Genomic DNA, 21,342 nt, shown 5'->3' on the forward strand with positions numbered 1-21,342 from the left:
GAAGCGCCAATCAACGTGAGTGATGTTGAGTTGGCGGTGGAGGCCATAGCTGGGAGAGATTTTGTCAGTCTTGTCTGATACGCCAATTGTGATTCTTCTCAGGGAAGATATCTTGACAACAATGACTCATGCTCTCAAAAGTAAGCTTGGAATACTGTAAAACGGTCTGTATGGAATTGTCTTTGTAGCTTACTATGAAGATGAAGAGCCGAGGTGGCGCAGTGGTTAGGGTGCAGTACTGAAGGCCACTACAGCTGACTGTTATCTGCAGTTCAGCGGTTCTAATCTCACCGGCTCAAGGTTAACTCAGCCTTCCATTCTTCCGAGGTGGGTAAAATGAGGACCCGGATTGTTGGGGGCGATATGCTGACTCTGTAAACCGCTTAGAGAGGGCTGAAAGCCCTATGAAGCGGTAAATAAGTCGAACTGCTATTGCTATTGCTATAAGATGCACGTTATAAAAACAGCAGTGTTTTATTGAGCAATATAACTTTGGCCCAGACTTACACTGACGCTGGACTGAACATCATAGAGGTCTTCCTGACGAATTATATACTCCATCACCATATCTTCAAGTGGTTCAGACCCTGAGTAACTGAGGGCCAGGGTCTTCCTAACACGCATTTTGAACTGTCTGAAGGCCTTCTTTGCTACATAGAAGGACTCCTGCAAATGAGAAGAGAGCAATTAAATTTAGACGCCCAAGCAATAGAGATAAACTGTAGCTTGTAATAAAATAGCTGATCCAGTTGTTAATCTATGCTATTTTAAATTCTGTTAAACTGATGCAATGCTTTAAAAATTCTGATTAATAGTATAAAATATATACAAAGATGTATTCTGTGTTTTTTTATTTGTGCTGATAAATAAATAAAGGGATCTATTTCAAGCTATTTAGCTCTCATTAGCTAGCCATACCCTTACTGGGATTTGAACCTGGGCTATATTACATACTAGGCAGACGTCTTAGCCATTAGGCCACAGGCTCTTATCCGTTATCAGCGAAGCCAGGGTGAAAGGTATCTATTAGATTTTTACAACCCCTGGTAAGCCCCAATTATGGGAGGAAGCTAACTGCTTCCATCATCTGTCTATCGGCTCGTCACAAGAGATGTATTCATATCTACAGAATGATGCACATAGGATTAGTGGTTGCAAAACACCACATATATACTGTAGATGGTACGTTTACGGAGAAAGAATAAGCATCGTCTTTATTTTTTGCAATTAATGATTAATGAATTAAAGTTAACTAAATTAAAATAATCTAATTAATAAAACAAATTTATATTCTTGTTTTTTTCCCCCCAAAATCTTGTAAAGATAAAGTATCTATGCTGTAAACATTGGACCACCATTCAATGGCAGTAAAGATACAGAAAATGTTCTTTCCTGACAGCTAATGGCCATCTTGATTTTTTCAACTCAAATGCTATATATTTTATATACCACCTCCAACTGAGGTGGTGTATAACTTGTGATGAACATATCCAAGGATAGATACTAGCTATTGGTGGCGCAGTGGTTAGAATCAGTGGTGGGATTCAAATTTCTTTACTACCAATTCTGTGGGGCATGGATTGGTAAGCGTGGCTTGGCTTTGTGGGCGTGGCTTGGAAAGGATACTGTATAATCTCCATTCCCACCCCACTCCAGGGGAAGGATACTGCAAAATCCCCATTCCCTCCCAATCATCTGGGACTTAGAAGGCAGAGAAAAGATGTGGGTCGGGGCCAGTCACAGGTGGTATTTACCAGTTCTCCGAACTACTCAAAATTTCCGCTATCGGTTCTGCAGAACTGCTGATTACCACCTCTGGTCAGAATGCAGTATTGCAGGCTGACTTTGCCTATAGCCAGGAGTTCAATCCTGACTGGCTCAAGGTTGACTCAGCCTTCCATCTTTCCGAGGTGGGTAAAATGAGGATCCAGATTGTTGAGGGCAATAGGCTGACTCTGTAAACCTCTCAGAGAGGGCTGTAAAAACACTGTGGAAGTGGTATATAAGTGTAAGTGCTAGGTGCTATTCTTTTTACCGGGAGTAGACAATGTGTTTTGAGTTTTTAAGGGCTTGTTTCAGAGAGATTTCATGCAGCTGCTAATGACTTCTGGGTTAATTAATCAGAGGAACAAACCATGGATCTTCTTTTAAGGGCACAAAAAAATACGAGTTCACAAAATAAACTCTAAGCAAGCCAGCAGTGGCCACTTATAAGTCATCTGGTGGGAGACTTCATGTGCAATTGAACTACTAATTCTTCATAAAACATCTCCAATCTGTGATAAGCGTATTGCTGAGCCAACAACATCAACATTTCCGAGGTGGCGCAGTGGTTAAATGCAGCACTGCAGGCTACTTCAGCTGACTGCAGTGCTGCAGTTCGGCTGTTCAAATCTCACCGGCTCAGGGTTGACTCAGCCTTCCATCCTTCCGAGGTGGGTAAAATGAGGACCCGGATTGTTGTTGGGGGCGATATGCTGACTCTGTAAACCGCTTAGAGAGGGCTGAAAGCCCTATGAAGCGGTATATAAGTCTAACTGCTATTGCTATTGCTAAATTTCCGCAACGAGACCAACACTGAAGCTTCTAAGCAGTTTATGATCCATTTACACTTATCAAATTAATGAGTATGAATGGCATTAAAAAAATAAATAGCTGTGTGTCTCGTACCACAACAGCGGTGTAGATAATTCTCTGCGCCGTTTCCAGATCATCGGTGTAGCTCCTCAAGAGACTTTGAGCGTTTAGGCGTTCCTGAGAATAAACGTTATTGAATCGTTCCACGAGGCGAGTGTGGCGCAAAGCATGAGTAAGTCTTCCCCAGCTGGGCGAAAAATTTTGAGGCGGACTTGGAGATCTACTTCGGGCAAGTCTAGGAGAAGGAGATCGACCTCGTGCAAGTCTGAAACAGATTTGCCGAATGGCAGGAAGGGCAGGTTTTTACCGCTACAAACACTTTGCCCCAAACACAGACAGTCCTCGACTTACAACCGTTCATTTAGCGACCGTTCGAAGTTACGGCGGCACTGAAAAATGTGACTTACGAACGTTTTTCACAGTTACAACCTTTCCATCATCCCCGTGATCAGGTGATCAGGATTCAGCTGCTTGGCAACTGGTTCGTGTTTATGACCGTTGCTGTGTCCCGGGGTTGTGGGACCCCCTTTTACGACCTTCTGTCGAGCAAAGTCAACGGGGGAATCAGATTCCCTTCACAACCAAATTACTAACTTATCAACTGCGGTGATTCACTTCACTAGCGTGGCAAGAAAAATTGCAAAATGGAGCAAAATTCACTTAACAAATTTCTCACTTAATAACATAAGTGTTGGGCACAATTGTGGTCATACTACCTGTAGTCAGAAATATAAATTTGAGAATATAATGTTATTGTTTCTATTGGTCTTACTATAACACCAGCCATTTTTATTATTACAATACAATAGCAGAGGGACCTTAAAGGTCTTCTAGTCCAACCCCCCTTCTTAGGCAGGAAACCCTATACTGTTCCAGACAAATGGCTATCCAACTTCTTCTTAAAGACTTCCAGTGTTGGGGCATTCACAACTTCTGAGGCAAGCTGTTCCACTGATTCATTGTTCTAACTGTCAGGAAATTTCTCCTCAGTTCTAGGTTGCTTCTCTCCTTGATTAGTTTCCACCCATTGCTTCTTGTTCTACCCTCAGGTTCCTTGGAGAATAGTTTGACTCCCTCTTCTTTGTGGCAACCCCTGAGATATTGGAAGACTGCTATCATGTCTCCCCTAGTCCTTCTTTTCATTAAACTAGACATACCCAGTTCCTGCAACCGTTCTTCATATGTTTTAACCTCCAGTCCCCTAATCATCTTTGTTGCTCTTCTCTGCACTCTTTCTAGAGTCTCCACATCTTTTCTACATCGTGGCAACCAAAACAATTATTGCTTACTAGTTGATAACCTGGCATTGCCCGGGTATTTATTTATAGGGGGAAATATCCAGACCAAATATAATTTCTAATGTTGGATTTTCCCATTTACCAGAGGGAGCCTCCTTGTGGAGTACTTTGAAGCCGTTACCATGGCAACTCCACTGCGCTATACAGTAGAAGCTATTTTATGGCAGTACGGTAGAAGCCATTGTAAGGCACAACAGGCTGTATCTTAATAGAACACCCCCCAAAGGGATGTTAGGGGTGTCTTACTCCCCACAGTATTTGTTTCCAGAGAATAAGTCATCTGTGTACCAAGTTTGGTTGAAATTGCATTAATTGCATTCCAGAGTTATGCTGGAACACACACACAGATGATAGATAGATAGATAGATAGATAGATAGATAGATAGATAGATAGATAGATAGATAGATAGATAGATGATAGATAGATAGATAGATAGATAGATAGATAGATAGATAGATAATAGATAGATAGATGATAGATAGATAGATAGATAGATAGATAGATAGATAATAGATAGATAGATAGATGATTGCTAGATAGATAGATAGATAGATAGATAGATAGATAGATAGATAGATAATAGATAGATAGATGATAGATAGATCGATAGATAGATAATAGAGAGATAGATGATAGATAGATAGACAGACAGACAGACAGACAGATAGATAATAGATAGATAGATAGATGATAGATAGATGATAGATAGATAGATAGATAGATAGATAGATAGATAGATAGATAGATAGATAGATAGATAGATAGATAGATGGATCTATGTTAATGATAGTGAGATACTTTACTGCTTTTGATTCTAGTACACTTTGATACATCAAATAAGTTGCTTGAATATTCCCAAATTCATGAAATGTTTAATGATTTTTTTTTAAAATGTAGATACAATTCTTTCTCTTGACAGGCTGAACACTGGGCCCTAAGCTAACAAAATGAAACTCAATGTAGAGAAAAGTAAAGGCATACACTTAGGCAAGAAAAATCAGAAGTACATATATAAATTGGGAGAAACCAGACTTAATAGCAGTAACTGTGAGAGGGACCTTAATGGCCAACCAATTAAACATGAGCCAACAGTGTTCAGCGCCAGCCGAAAAAGTCAATGCAATCCTTACAGAGGGATACAATCAACATCAAGTGATAATACCACTCTATGAAGCTTTAGTAAGACCTCATCTAGAATACTGCATCCAATTTTGGTCACCACACTATAAAAAGATGTTGAGACTCTAGAAAGGGTGCAGAGAAACCAGGATGAATAGGGGACCGAAGGATAAAACATACGATGAACGGTTGCAGGAACTGGGCATGGTAGTCTAGTGAAGAGAAGGACTAGGGGAGAAATGATAGCAGTATTTCAATACTTGAGGGGCTGTCACAAAGAGGAGGGGGTCAACCTATTTTTCCAAAGCATCTGAAGGCCAGAGAAGGAATAAGAGATTCAATCCAGAAATAAGAAGAAATTTCCTGACAGTGAGAACAACCAGCCAATGGAACAGAAGTTGCCTTCGGAAGTTGTGGGGGCTTCATCACTGGAAGCTTTCAAGAAGAGACTGGACTGCCTTCTGTCACCAACAGTGTGGGGGGTCCCCTGCTTGGGCAGGGGGTTGGACTAGATGACCTACAAGGTCCCTTCCAACTCTGTTATTCTGTTATCTGCACATTCTTTCTTCATCCAGTAAACATCTAACCATTTCTCCAGTCCATCACAAATAGAATAGAAGAAGACCCAGAATCTCTTAATGAACGTAGAAATCAATCTACTTGAAGAAGACCCCCTTGAGAAAAGAAGCTTGTTTTTGGCTGTCCTAAGCTGCAAAAAAAAACAACCCAAAAAACTTCACTGGTGTCCTTACCTGCTGTGAAGAAGAGACTTCTCAGCCCGAAGGATAGCAATTTCATCCTTCATCCTCTGAAGGTGATTCTCGTACTCCTCCAGCTGTTCTAGAGTCGCCAAAGTGCTATCTGATTTTGCCCGAGAAGCATTTAGGCTTAACCACAAAAAAAATAAATCAGATAAAAATGAAATGTTGAAATTACGTTCTGCCTTATGTGAAACATCTGCATGAGAGGTTAAAAAAATGGTAATCAGGAGGAATTCAAGAGTTTTTGCTGCACAGACGACAATTATCCTCCAAGTAAGACTTAGCCTTTTTTTAAAAATCTCTTAGCCACTCATAAGTCATGTGGAACTTGCTGCATTATTAGCTATAAGATTATTATTTTAAAATTGGCTATTAAGCTATGCTCGTGCTCACTATCATTCTGTACTATCAACACACACACACACCAAAAAAAAAACACATTTAGGTTACAATATTAAATAAGCTTAACTAGAGAATAAACCTGAATCAGCATAGTGGCACAAGATTCTGGATAAGAATTCTGGATAAGTTTGATTACACTGTTAAAAATCAACATGAAGCATTTTGAAAATGCCATGCCATTGTTTAAATGCACTATCCTGCAAACCTGTTGACTTTCCCCACACATTTTTGCTGATTTTTCCCTACCCACTTGAATTCAAAGTAACCACTGACAATAGAAATTAAAAATAAATATAATACAAGTATATGCAACACTGCACACATCACACAGGCAAAATTGTTCAGAAGATTCAGTACAACGGCTGCTAAAATCACAGTGTGGAATATCATGAACAGAACGGTGTGAAAACTTTCAGCATGCAATCAGCCCCTTGACAACTCAACACTATACACCAATAAACTCACTCTAACCCTAATCTTTAAAAATGTGAAAGTCATAAATATCTAAAGATAAATAATAGAAAAACTTTCAGAGCTCTCTGACAATAACAATTTCCAATTCCATTCCAGCTATATACAGGTTGTTTTTTTTTAATGTAAAAAATACACCACTACCATCTTTGGAATGGGGTGTCATTATAAGTAAGGCCAGCCTAATATTAGAAGAATAAGTCTCACTTGGTTCTTTTTTTGCTTAAATTCATGAAAATTATTACAGGCACTCCTCAACTTACATCCACAATTGAGCCCGAAATGTATTTCGCTAAGTGAGAAATTTGTTAAGTGAATATTGCCTCAGTTTATATCTTTTCTTGCCACATTTGTTAAATGAATCACTGCACTTGTTCAATTAGTAACATGGTTGTAAAGTAAACTTTGGCTGTCAGGCCTGCAGCCATCTTGTCTTTTGGCCTGCCACACTTTCTATTATTCTACAATGCATGTTCTATTGTGGGAAAATGGGAGGGGGGATTGTATGGAGTTAGATGCTACGTAGCCATAGCAAAATTCTTTCTAGAAAGCCAAGGTCATCCTTTGTCTTCGCACCTCTGCACCTGACCGGAACTGGATGGGTGGAAGCTTGCCAGCATGGCAGTGGAAGATTGGACCATGGGATGGACTTGTGGGTGTGAGGGGCAAGATCTTGAACTTTCAACTGGGTGGGGAAAAACGGGAAGCTTTCAGATTCGGGTTTTCCCAGAGGTGCCAACATGGCTCTCTTAATAAATTGGAACTTTGAGGAATCTTTTGCCTTGGACTCTGATTTAATGTTGGATGCTCTGACATTGGCTTCCCCTTTGACTTTGCTTGTTAGGAGGTTGCAAAAGGGGATCGCGCTTCATCTTCATTGTGGATGCTCCATCGTTGGGAGGTTTTTAAAAAAAGACTGGGAACCATTTGTCCATGATGGAATAAGGATACCTGCTCTGAACAGGAGATTGGATTAGAAGAACTCCAAGGACCCTTCCAGCCCTATGATTCTATGAAGAACTTTGCAGTACCTGTTTTCGCTATCTGTTTGGTCAGAAGAGAGTAAGGAATGTACAGAATATGGCCAAATATTTTGGCCAATCAAGTATGTATGACTCCCTAAGACAGAAACCTAATAAAACTATGCTTGCTCTACTTAAGAGCTGAGGTGGCGCAGTGGTTAGAGTGTAGTACGGCAGGCCACTTCAGCTGACTGCTATCTGCAGTTCGGCGGTTCAAATCTCACCGGCTCAAGGTTGACTCAGCCTTCCATCCTTCCAAGGTGGGTGAAATGAGGACCCAGACTGTGGGGGCAATATGCTGACTCTGTAAACCGCTTAGAGAAGGCTGAAAGCCCTATGAAGTGGTATATAAGTCTAACTGCTATTGCTATTGCTATTAAAGGTCATAGAGCACACAAAACCTGCTCGTTTGTTTGACCTGGTTTCTTTTAATCAATCTAAAATAGGGCTGTCAAACTCCTGCCCCATGGGTCGGATGAGTCACGCACTGATCACGCCCACACCCGGTTTAGCGAAGGGGGGAAAGTCCCGATACGTCACATGATGTCGCCATGTTGACATGAGTTTGCCATCCCTGATCTAAGATTTGCAGACTGTACTGAGGATTCAAAGTTGAGATTGAGTGTACGTAACCCTGGCGCCTTAATTAGTAAAAAATTGTATTGTAACAAAATTGCTCCCTTTGTTTCATTCGAGAAGGAAGGCACCGTATATATTTCTTTTTTACATACTAAATATTAAAAAAAACCAGGTACTTGTAAGAAGAGTCACCTATATCTGTCCAAAAGCAACTCAGATCAATAAATTATGACCATTATAGAATGAAAAATCTAAAAGCTATAGAAAATTTTTGACAAATAGGTAATAGTTATAAATAGCCCTGCACGATAAGGGTTTTTTTTTTCTTCTCTTCCTTACTCTGTTTTTAGCTGAACAATTTCATCTTCTGCTGCCAAAAGTGTAGTAGCTGATTTGGTCTTTGTGTCTTCAAGAGACAACTTGGCTTCTGCCAGACTGCAAGAGAATTTAATACCCAAAGATATATCTTTTAAATGTAAAGACACTGTTTTCTTCTAGTTTGAAAAAATATGATTCCCCACCACCACCAATGAAATAGGGAGCAGTGCCCACTCCAATAAACCCCTTGTGAGAGTTTTGAACAGGCTGTCTTAATAATATTAACAGGCAAAGTGCTTTATCAAAATCAAAACACAGAAGTAGCCATCAACCAAACCAAATCTACTTTCTGGGGAAACATCATAATATAACAATCAAATTTACCTTTAATGATTGTTAAGTACATGCGAGCAAAATATATGAATGGCCCAGGCATGTGTAACTTAAATCAGTGGTCACCAACTGGTAGTCTGGGGACCACTGAGGGTCCACGAGAAAATTTTGGTGGTCTGCAGAAAAATTATTTGCATTTTTTTATTATTGCACTAAATCGGGGGTCCTCAAACTACGGCCCCTGGGGCGGATATGTGCGACGAACACTTGTGTTGCTGCAGAGAGTCTCCTCCTTTGGGGTCTTTTTGTGAGGGTTGGAGGGGGGGAGAAATTCCAGGTTGGGGTCTGCTTCAGCCTCCTGGTGAGGGGCTTTGGGTGAAGGCTGGAGGGAAGTGCCGCTGATGGCAAAGAGCCAGAGGGCCTTGTTCCAGTGGGACTGCATCATGGCCTGGAACTGGCTGACCATCTCAGCCCACTGAGCCTCCAGGCGCCGGCACCTGGCCTTGAACTCCTGCAGGTCTTCCCTCTGCTTGGAAAGCCTATGCTCGTAGTCCTCAGCGAGGTGCCTCTACTGAGGTGAGTCTGGTGCTGAGGAGTCTCCTGCGCAGCGTGGCTCTCCTGCGCTACGCGGCCAGCTACTCACCTCACTGCGCAGTGACGGCAGCGGGAGGAGGAGTCGCTGTTCCTGCCGCCATGATCCTGGCCCAGGAGGGTATTTTTCTTGTGCGCATGCGCGCACAAGAAAGAGATGAGAACGAGAAAAGGGCTGAAGCTCTTCCCAGCACTGAGTTGACTGCGAAGGACGCGGAATCGCAAAAAGCAGCCGAGAGGCTCATGGCTTCTTGAGGCGGACACCATATCTTGCAACCGGGTCAGCAGGGAGCCGCAGGAGAGGGGTCAAAGGGCCACATGTGGCTCTCGGGCTGCAGGTTGCCGACACCTGCGCTATATGGAATTTAAGTCTATATAATTTGATTTATGTTTAGGTCAATTTTGCTCGCATTATAAATGTATAATTCAAGATGTTTCTGAATATAATATAATATGCTCCGAATAAAATGTGTAATATAATATACAGTCAGGATAAAAAGAAAACTAAAAAGCACCAGAATTCCCAGGTCCTAGCCATGCTGGCTGAAAATCCTGCCTGTTGTGTCCCATCATACCTGCTTGTAAATAACTGCAAAGTTATTTGTATACAACAGGATTCAATATTTTCAACATATAGAAGGATAAAAATAAAGGGTTTTTTTTCCCTCCTACTCTTGTTGCACCAAATTCAGCCGTAACCGCGTGGCACTCAGTTCTTTTTCCAGCTGTTCAACTTCAAAACTCCGAACGCTGCTTAACTCCCTCAGCAGTCTGTCTTTCTCGAGGGATTCCTACAAGCAGATATACATAGTCTAAAAATTATAAATGAAAGGGCATTTGAATATATCCTAGAAGTGTTGTGAGAAATTATACAGATGTCTTGAATTAATTTTAATGTGGGGTGTGCAAGGATGGCCAAGCAAAAATTCATATGTTGTGAGGTTGCAACACAATCACCAGCATTGGTTTTTCATCCAGGCGTTGCAACCCCTGACACACCAACATTGTAGCGGGCATTTCATCATCTTCACCCACTCGAAGCTTGATTGCAAACATATTTTTTTTAATGTGCCAGAAAAACAACAGAGTTATGGGAGCTATATCTGTCTTACACACTTGGAGAGGAGCAGTGGTGGGATTCAAATTTACTACCAGTTCTGTGGGCGTGGCTTGGTGGGCATGGCATGGCTTGGTGGGCGTGGTATGGCTTGGTGGGCGTGGCAGGGGAAGGATGCTGTAAAGTCTCCATTCCCTCCCCACTCCAGGGGAAGGTTACTGCAAAATCCTCATTTCCTCCCAATCAGCTGGGACTCGGGAGGTAGAAAATAGATGGGGATGGGGCCATTCAGAGGTGGTATTTACCGGTTCTCCGAACTATTCAAAATTTCCGCTACCGGTTCTCTAGAACTGGTCAGAACCTGCTGAATGCCACCTCTGAAGTGGAGGAGAACCCTTGGAATAATGCTAGTGTCACCAGTAACTTCCAAGTCTTTCCATCAGGATTTCCCAAGTCTGGCAACTTCCAGGGAGGTAGACTTCAAATCCCAGAATTCCACAACCAATATGGCCACTGACAAGAACTCAGAGAGTTGAAGAAGGTAGAACTAGGAGGTTCTCTCTTCTTCTGGAAGAGAAGGTGTGAGACCTTTCACACCACATACTCAGCCACGTGTAAAGGAAGACTCAATCATCCAGGCCAAAAGTATCTATAAGGATTAAATCAGGGCAACTGGAGCACAGTTTATTAAAACTGAGCCGTTTGAGTAAATTTATATGGATGAGTAACAAAGCATCTCAGTTTCAATAAACTTTACTCCAGTTGCCATAGTTTAACCTTTTTTAGATGCTCCGCCATCAGAGGTGATATTCAGCCTGTTCTCTCCGTTTCAGGTGAACTGGTAGTGGTGGGAGGCTCCGCCCTCCTGCGGGAGGCTCCGCCCACCTGCCTCAATGTAAAGCACGAGCACTGAACATATGCAGAAGGCGGTGTGCATGCACAGATGAGGCGCATGTAAGCAAAGCAAGTGCACGGGCGTGCTCACATTTGCAAACCAGTAGGGGAGATAAGTGAATGCCACCTCTGTCCGCCATGCCACATTAATCTACGTTAGGGGTAAGGAACCATGGCGCTTTTGTAAACTTCAACTCTTAGAGTTGGCTGGCTCAGGAATTCTGGGAGTTGAAGTCCACAAGTCATAAAAGGGCCCATCATTCCCAGCCCTGATCTAAGTAAGATCCTCTGTCATTTGAAATTATTCTCCTGCTTCATACACTTTATCCAGCTTTTTCAAATTCATTTTCCCAACTATAAAATTGCATTTCCCATTAAGATATTCAACAAGAATTATATAAATATGAAACCACAATTGCAAAACTAGGGCACTCTTCCACAAAACAGCCATGTATAGATTTGTTCTGAGTCTAGGCTTCGCCAAATCATGAAAGAGACTCCTTGTCCCGGAAAAAAACCTTTTTATTTGGCTAATGTGAATTCTTAGCATTCGCATCCAGCAAAGTCCAGGCAAACAGCCTTTCAAGGGTGAATTGCAACCTTATCAGTCCTTGGATAGTTGCCAGGCCGATAGCTCCCAGGCGCAACGCTGCACAATGAAATACTTGGCAAGGAGTGTCTGTGAGGCATGGACTCAGATAAGCAAATCTCCACGCTAATAAACAAACTAATTTGTCTCCTGCAAACACCACTCCCCTTTTGCTCCTATTTATTCCCTATAAATAGGGAGGGTCCATTCAGCATCCACTTGTGGGCTTTACTCCCAAGTCAACCCCTATTCCTTAATTGTTCTCTCTGTGCATGCACACATCGGGAACAGGCTCCAGCTGTTCTTCTGCCCCACTTATCTCCGACTCCGAAGGCATCTGATAAGTGGCCTAGGGCTCTGGCCCCCTCTCTACCTCCGACACAGAGCCCTCATCAGAGCCTTCCCCAGACTCCAGGACTGGCCCGTGTTCCTCCCCAACCTCCTCACTGTCTGAGTCTGCTGCCAACTCCTGGCTGGCTGTTGGCGGCCCACAACAAGATTAGAATAACATATACTTCTAGAACTTTGTGTAATGCAGGGGTAGTCAACCTTTTTATACCTACCGCCCACTTTTGTATCTCTGTTAGTAGTAAAATTTTCTAACCGCCCACCGGTTCCACAGTAATGGTGATTTTATGAAAAGCTAATGAAAATTTTTAAATAATGCTATGAATTTTTTTTAAAAAAAAGTTCAATTAAATTTAAAAAAAGGAAAGTGCTTCAGCATCGGACAAAACCCCTACCGCCCACCATGAAAGCTGGAACGCCCACTAGTGGGCGGTAGGGACCAGGTTGACTCAGCCTTCCAGCCAAGGTGGCGCAGTGGTTAAATGCAGCACTGCAGGCTACTTCAGCTGACTGCAGTTCTGCAGTTCAGCTGTTCAAATCCCACCGGCTCAAGGTTGACTCAGCCTTCCATCCTTCCGAGGTGGGTAAAATGAGGACCCGGATTGTTGTTGGGGGCAATATGCTGACTCTGTAAACCGCTTAGAGAGGGCTGAAAGCCCTATGAAGCGGTATATAAGTCTAACTGCTATTGCTATTGCTATTGCTACTGGTGTAATGTGTTCATTGGAGAAGCAAAATGACTTTAAAAATTGCCTTTTGCAATACAAAACCTTTGACAGAAAAAAAAGATCCATTATAAAATTGTGTTTTCAACAAGGATTCCTTCCTTCGGGTGTGTTAATTTTTGCAATTAATTTCAAATTCTGCATTTGAAGTCTGAACGCCCAAGCACATTTTCAAAAACTGACGATGAAACATACCATTTCGGAATCAAAACCAGGCAAGCGTTTTGGTTTAATTTTTATATTAGGAAATATATATATATATATATATTTTAAAAAATTACCTGTAATACAGAAGAACATGTGTCCAGGGTGCTTCCAGAGGAGGGGCTAGAAAAGCAAGTACCCAACCATGGGAGGAGACGAGATTTTATTATTTCCATACTTTCATAATTGCCACCTGAGTTGATAAATTAAAAATATATATATGACAAAATGCTTTCAATGATTGGGTATGAATCCATTTCAGAAACACATGCCATATATGTACAATACAGAGTAGGCTTAATATTGACCTCAAGCAGAGGTGGGTTCCTTCCGATTCGGTTCGGCCAAGTACGGAGTAACTTGGCCTGCTGCGCCCCCGGACTGGTTCTATCGGTGCTGCCATAGGCACCGCCATCTTGTTTTTCGCTTCTGCACATGCGCAGAAACAATTTTTTTTACTACTGTGCATGCGCACACGCTCGAAGCACATCCCTGAGCGAACCAGCAGTAGCAGAAGCCAGAACCCACCCCTGACCTCAAGGATTGATGGCATTATCCAAAGAGTTGGGAGTCAAAAGGGGGAGCCGAGGAAATGACTATGGGGCCAATAGGAATAAAAGAGAATTTGATAACTAGACAGATTATTTGGGTATTAAAGTTTCTTTACCATGTGGAATGGGAAAAAGGAATAATTACCCTTAAGATTAGTTGTTCTGTTTGCTTCACCTAACTAAAACAAATGAAGCAGGATATTGGTATCAATACCCCCTGTGGGGAGGTGAATGAGTAATGAATGTCCTGTCCCTGTTTTGGGAGATTGTGTACGAGGTCTACGTGACACAGGAAGGCCAGGTACTTTGGGATGATCGATACGTTGGCTAAGAGTATAAAAGACTGTAAACAACTGCCCTTCGGGGGTTCAGATTTTGCTTGACCAATCGCTACTGAACCTTTGTGCAATAAACTTTTCCCTCTGACAAAGAGCTGGTCTTGTCTCATTTTCTGCTACAGGAAGAGACTAAATCTGGAACAGCAGCTTGACTTACTACTAAAATTCACCAATATCCCAATAATATCAGTGCGAGCGATTGTGGGTGCACCTAGGTACACCCACGTTACACCTATCCTCCGCGAGCTGCACTGGCTGCCTATTGGTCTCCGGACACGCTTCAAGGTGCTAGTCGTTACTTTTAAAGCCCTACATGGTATCGGACCTGGGTACTTGAGAGACCGCCTCCTGCCAGTCACCTCCCAAAGACCTATCAGATCTCACAGACTAGGCCTCCTCCGAATTCCATCTGCCGGCCAATGTCAGCTGGCGACTCCTCGGGGAGGGCCTTCTCTGTGGCTGATCCGGCCCTCTGGAACGATCTCCCCGTGGAGATCCGGACCCTTACTACCCTCCCGGCCTTCCGCAAAGCAGTTAAGACCTGGCTGTTCCGGCAGGCCTGGGGCTGTTTAATTACCCAGCCCCATTCGAGGTTACGGCTGTTGTAGAATTTTAAATTGTTGTCTTTATTTTATTTTTTGTATCCCCTCCCTTTTTATTGTGAGCCACCCTGAGTCTCTCGGGAATAGGGCGGCATACAAACTTAATCAATCAATCAAATCAAATACAATCCTTGGTTGACATTACAAATGCATCAGATGTATTCTTCCCATTACAGGTAGTCCTCGTTTAATAACCATTGCAGCATACCCCAATGGTCATGTGATTAAAATTCAGCTGCTTGACAACTGACTCATATTTATGACAGTTCGGTGTCCTAACAGGGTCAGGTGACCCCACTTTTGCAACCTTCTGACAAGCAAAATCAAAGGGGTAGCCAGATTCACTTAATGACTGCCGTGATTTGCTTAACAACTGCGGCAAGAAAGATTGTGTAACGGGGCAAAAATTCACTGAACAAATGTCTCGCTTAGCAATATACATTTTGGGCTCTGTTGTGTCATAAGTCGAGGACTACTGTAATGACCACAACAGTTTCAGTAAAAAAGATTATGTCGAATCTTACCTTCTTCACATTTTAAATATTGCCTATTTTTATAAAGTCCTAATTATTATGGGTGGGCAATCTACAGTAAGATTCATACTCTAAGACTGGTGGAAAAATTCAAGTCCTAATTGAGGAGGTAAGAATTATTAAGGTAATGTCTAAGGACATAGGCAGTTCCAAGATGGGAGGGATATTGTGTGTGTGCATCTGTGTGTAAAGGTAGGGAGTTCAGGTCTGACAAATTCAATATTTCCAGATATTCTGGGACTCCTTTAGGTAAGCTCACCTTCTCGACAAGCTTGATTGAGAATCGAAAACAGCTGTCCCTGGATCACAGAATTCAGCTCCATGATTTCGCAGCACTGAGTCAAATTTTTATTACATGAGTTAATCTGAAAATCAGGTAAATGTTCTTGATTAATCCAGTTTTATCCATATTATTCCTTCACCAGTCATTCTTAGCAATAGAACAAATCTGAGTCAGAAATACAATTTTACAACATACACCAATGGTGGGTTCCTACTAGTTTGGCCCGGTTCAGCCGAAACAGTAGTGGCATGCCGGCCTGGGTCACAGGGACTCCATGCCTCTAAACTGGTTCCCTGGTTGCCCCAATCACCACTGCCATCTTGTTTTTTAGTTCTGCGCAAGCGCAGAACAATTTCTATTGAACTGCGCATGCGCACACGCAGGGGTGAAATCTGGCAGGTTCTGGAGAACCGGTAGCAGAAATTTTGAGTAGTTCGGCGGTTAGAAAATTTTACTACTAACAGAGATACAAAAGTGGGCGGTAGGTATAAAAAGGTTGACTACCTCTGGTGTAAATAATAAAGATGGGACATTAATAAAAAAAAATTAAAATGATAAATAGATTCCATTCTTTACCATGAATAGCTTCTGTATCTCAGTCTGCCTCAGAGGACTGTTGCAGGAACAAAAGGGGAAGTGGTTGGGGTTGAAAAGAGCTAGTTTCCAAGTTACCTTGATCTGAGCATCTTGGAGGATCAGCAGAATAAAAATCTTAACACCTAAAAAGCTTTTACAGGGTATCATTCTAACCATGTGAAATGCAAAAGGCTAAAGGGAGGAGGAGGGGAATGACACACTTGTGGAAATATAAACTAAGGGTGTAAATCTGATCCAAACTGGGCTCAGTATTTGCCACCTGATATTATAATAATAATAATAATAATAATAATAATAATAATAATAATAATAATATTGTAATAATAATGTATCCATAATGTATCCATATCCACTGTATCCATAAAAAGGGGCAAAATCACTGCATCTGAGGGAGTTGAAATGCCCAATGGCCAATTAATTAAATGCAAAGAAAATGAAGCCTACAAATACTTAGGCATTCTGCAGTTGGATAACATCAAGCATGGAGAAGTAAAAACTATTGTCAGGCGAGAGTACACCAACAGAGTTAGGAAAATTTTGAAATCTAAATTGAATGGTGGAAATACAATCAAGGCCATAAATACCTGGGCAATACCAGTTATAAGATACACAGCTGGTATAGTTAACTGGACACAAGCTGATTTGGACCTTTTGGACCGAAAAACCAGGAAACTAATGACAATGCACTACAGTTTACATCCACGTGGTGATACTGATAGACTATATCTGCCCCGAAAATCAGGTGGCAGAGGATTATTACAAGCGAAGCAAACAGTTGAAGAAGAAAAACATGCACTGGCTGATTATTTAAAAGAAAGTCAAGAACATCTATTAATCGAAGTAAAGAACAAAAATCTACTGAAGGCCCAACAGACGAAACAAGAATACAGAAAAGATGTGATAAAATCAAGAATGGAGAGTTGGCAGAACAAAGCACTGCATGGCCAATTTCTGGAAAAAATAAAAGATAAAGTGGACAGTGAACAAACTTGGTTATGGTTAACAACAGGTACATTAAAGAAAGAAACAGAGTCACTAATCCTGGCTGCGCAAGAACAAGCTATCCGCACAAATGCCATTAAGGCCAAAATCGAAAAATCCTCTGATGATGCCAAATGCAGACTTTGCAAAGAAGCTGATGAAACTGTTGATCACATAGTCAGCTGCTGTAAAAAAATCGCGCAGACTGATTATAAATTGTGGCACAATTCAGTAGCACAAATGATCCATTGGAATTTGTGCAAAAATTATAATATTAAAACAGGAACAAACTGGTGGGAGCATCAGCCTGAAAAAGTCACCGAAAATCAGATGGTCAAGATCTTGTGGGATTTCCGTATACAAGCCGACAAAATACTGGCGCATAATACACCAGACATCACACTGGTTGAGAAAAATAAGGTCACAATCATAGACATCGCAATACCAGGTGATAGCAGGGTCGCCGAGAAGGAACATGAAAAAATCGCAAGATACCAGGACTTAAAAATTGAAATTCAACGACTATGGCACAAACCAGCAGTGGTAATTCCAGTGGGAATTGGCACACTGGGTGCTATTCCAAAAGCACTGGAATTACATTTAAAACAGTTAAAAATTGACAAAATCACCATCAGTCAAATGCAAAAAGCCGCACTGCTTGGATCTGCACGCATATTACGAAAATACGTTACGACGTCCTAGGCCCCTGGGTGGGGCCCGACTAGTAACCAATGCCAAATCCGGTGAAACAACTGGCCACTGTGATACAATTGTATAATAATAATAATAATAGTAATTATTATTATTATTATTATTTATTGTCAGTGCACAACATATGTACAATGAGATTGGTTGAGCTCCCTCAGTAACCCCCCCAACACACTACAAATCACAGTGAAGACAAAAAATATATATCCCTAACCCAAAAAATCATATTAACAAACACCCAGTCTCATTACACCAGTGTGAACATGTTACACCTGCAAGTCCATTGTGCTGCTTAATTATGATATTGCTTCGCATTCAGGAGTTTGACAGCCCACGGATAAAAACCATTGTTCAGCTTGTTTGTGTGGCTGCCTCTGCTTCTATATCTCCTTCCAGATGGTAGGAGGGTAAAGAAGGAGGGACCAGGGTGTGAGTCGTCCCTGAGGATTTTCCTCACTCTCCTAAGGCAGCGAGTCCTAGTGATCTCATCCAGTAGTGTCAGGGGGCAGCCCACAATGTTTTGTGCTGTGCTCACCACCCTCTGTAATGTCTTTCTATCCGCGGCTGTCAAACCAGCATGCCACCCCGTAATGCAATGAGTGAGGACACTTTCTATTGTGTAAAAGGAGGTCATCAGTTGTTGTTCCACCTTGTTTTTACGTAAGACCCTAAGGAAATACAATACAATAATACAATACAATAGCAGAGTTGGAAGGGACCTTGAAGGTCTTCTAGTCCAACCCCCTGCCTAGGCAGGAAATCCTATTCCGTTTCAGACAAATGGCTATCCAACTTCTTCTTAAAGACTTCCAGTGTTGGGGCATTCACAACTTCTGGAGGCAACTTCTGTTCCACTGGTTCATTGTTCTAACTGTCAGGAAATTTCTCCTTAGTTTTAAGTTGCTTTTCTCTTTGATTAGTTTCCACCCATTGCTTCTTGTTCTACACTCAGGTGCCTTGGAGAATAGTTTGACTCCCTCTTCTTTGAGGCAACCCCTGAGATATTGGAACACTGCTATCATGTCTTCCCTAGTCCTTCTTTTCATTAAACTAGACATACCCAGTTCCTGCAACCGTTCTTCATATGTTTTAGCCTCCAGTCCCCTAATCCTCTTTGTTGCCCTTCTCTGCACTCTTTCTAGAGTCTCAACACCTTTTTTACATCGTGGCAACCAAAACTGAATGCAGTACTCCAAGTGTGGCCTTATAAAGGCATTATAAAGTGGTATTAAGACTTCACATGATCTTGATTCTCTCCCTCTGTTTATGCATCCTAGAACTGTGTTGGCTTTTTTGGCAGCAGCTGCACACGGCTGGCTCCTATTTAAATGGTTGTCCACTAGGACTCCAAGATCCCTCTCACAGTTACTACTATTGAGCAAGGTACTACTTATACTGTACCTGTGCATCTCAGGGACATCTCCATGTACTACGGGTACCAAAGTGATTTTTCCACTGGTAGCACTGGGAGATCACACACACACACCCCATTTTCCAGTCCAGCCCAGCCCAGATCAGCCCTGGAATTTCATCCTATTGTTTTTCCCCACCCACCCAGGTCGCCTTTTCAGGTCAGCCAAGGGCGACCGAGGGCGATCCGTGCCAAACCGGGGCGTGGGAGGAAGAAAAGAAACTTGAGTAATCAATAGTTGCAAATAATCGCTGGTCCGAGATGTTGTCGGTACAGTATCCCATTACATTCCGTTACCGTGGCAGCCAACCACGTTAACTCCCTCGCTCATCTTGGCGCTGAAATCCAGCGTCCTTGGTTACTGTTTTCCCGGGAAATCACTAGAGGTCTCCAAGGATCCATTCATGTCCGGATCCATCTCCCGCCATAAACTTGCTCCTCAAAGCTCCATTCGCGAACCAGATGGTGGCGGGGCTTTTATATTTATTTATTTATATTTATTTTGATCTCTCAGTCGTTTACGAGGTAATAGGTGTAAGAATAAACATGAGTATGAATAAAATGGGGGGGGCGAATAAATGGAGACAGGAGGACGGGGACGGTAGGCACGACGGTGCGCTTATGCACTTTTCTTTCCCTTAAGAAGAGGAGTTGGTTAGCAACGTCCTTCTCCTAAAACATCTCGTTCTTGGGCAGCCGCCTTGGAAGCTTATTACCCCGAATGAGTGAGTGAGTGAGTGAGTGAGTGAGTGAGTGAGTGAGAGAGAGAGAGAGAGAGAGAGAGAGAGAGAGAGAGAGAGATGGAGAGAGAGAGAGAGAGATGGAGAGAGAGAGAGAGATGGATAGAGATAGATAGATAGATAGATAGATAGATAGATAGATAGATAGATAGATAGATAGGGAGGGAGGGAGGGAGGGAGGTAGGTAGGTAGGTAGATAGATAGATGATAGATAGATGGATAGGGAGGTAGGGAGGTAGGGAGGGAGGTAGATAGATAGATAGATAGATAGATAGGTAGGTAGATAGATAGATAGATAGATAGATAGATAGATAGATAGATAGGGAGGTAGGGAGGGAGGGAGGGAGGTAGGTAGGTAGGTAGGTAGGTAGGTAGGTAGGTAGGTAGGTAGGTAGATAGATAGATAGATAGATAGATAGATAGATAGATAGATAGATAGATAGATAGATAGATAGATAGATAGATAGGGAGGTAGGGAGGTAGGTAGATAGATAGATGATAGATAGATAGATAGATAGATAGATAGATAGAAATAGATAGATAGATAGATAGATAGATAGATAGATAGATAGATAGATAGATAGATAGATAGATAGATGATAGATGGAGAGAGAGAGAGAGACAGACAGACAGATAGATTTCCACTTTCCTGCCCTTGATTTCGCCAGAAGGGAAAATAATATTGCATTACGTTCAAAAAATAGAGAGGATGCTAGACACTCAACACAAAAATACACACAAACACACACACACACACACACATACCAGCCGCCTCCTCGCCCCTAGATGCCTTCTGGAAAGGCAACCCTGCTTATGTAAATCAGGAGTTTTTACACACTCACGTAATAGTCTTTATACCAACTTTCCAGCTTCTCCTGCAAAATCCTGCAGGTCTCATTGTGGATTAGTCTTCTCAAGGTGTCAGCCATGCTTGCCAGAGATGGCGACAAGAAAGGGCGAGCCAAGGCTGCTCTTGGGGCTAAAGAAAAGGCTTCTTTCCCCAACGAAGCGAGGGCTATTTCTTCCTCTTGGGGCTTCTGCTGATCTCCACCCCGGAGGTCCCAACGAGGAGTTGTCCTTAAACGGAGGGCGGCCTCCCAAATGGGCTCAGCCTGGGATTTGTCCTTGCAAGCCTCCTCTATGATTGGAGCATTTTTATACTCGGTGATTGTTAAACAAACTGACGTTTGCTTTGCTCGGCTGTCAGGGACGCCACGGCTGCGCGGAAAGAGCCCACTTCTTTCGGTTG

General features: G+C 42.3%; 1 protein-coding gene across 3 annotated transcripts in view; it reads right to left on the reverse strand.

Moving 5' to 3' along the window:
* The window catches only part of SPATA18 (spermatogenesis associated 18), a 36,011-nt gene extending 14,817 nt beyond the window's left edge, over window positions 1-21,194 (reverse strand). For all 3 annotated transcript variants that reach the window (XM_032224708.1, XM_032224707.1, XM_032224709.1), the window contains exons 1-8: window positions 20,936-21,194; window positions 15,633-15,738; window positions 13,427-13,542; window positions 10,205-10,323; window positions 8,630-8,725; window positions 5,808-5,942; window positions 2,671-2,902; window positions 508-666 (exon numbers count right to left, since the gene is read on the reverse strand). In XM_032224708.1, the coding sequence (XP_032080599.1) occupies window positions 508-666; window positions 2,671-2,902; window positions 5,808-5,942; window positions 8,630-8,725; window positions 10,205-10,323; window positions 13,427-13,542; window positions 15,633-15,738; window positions 20,936-21,022 (1,050 nt within the window). In that variant the 5' untranslated portion in view covers window positions 21,023-21,194. The remainder of the gene's footprint in view (window positions 1-507; window positions 667-2,670; window positions 2,903-5,807; window positions 5,943-8,629; window positions 8,726-10,204; window positions 10,324-13,426; window positions 13,543-15,632; window positions 15,739-20,935) is intronic.
* Window positions 21,195-21,342: the final 148 nt, after the last annotated feature.

The sequence above is a fragment of the Thamnophis elegans genome, chromosome 9, assembly GCF_009769535.1.
Source record: "Thamnophis elegans isolate rThaEle1 chromosome 9, rThaEle1.pri, whole genome shotgun sequence".
In the NCBI taxonomy this organism is placed as follows: domain Eukaryota; kingdom Metazoa; phylum Chordata; class Lepidosauria; order Squamata; family Colubridae; genus Thamnophis; species Thamnophis elegans.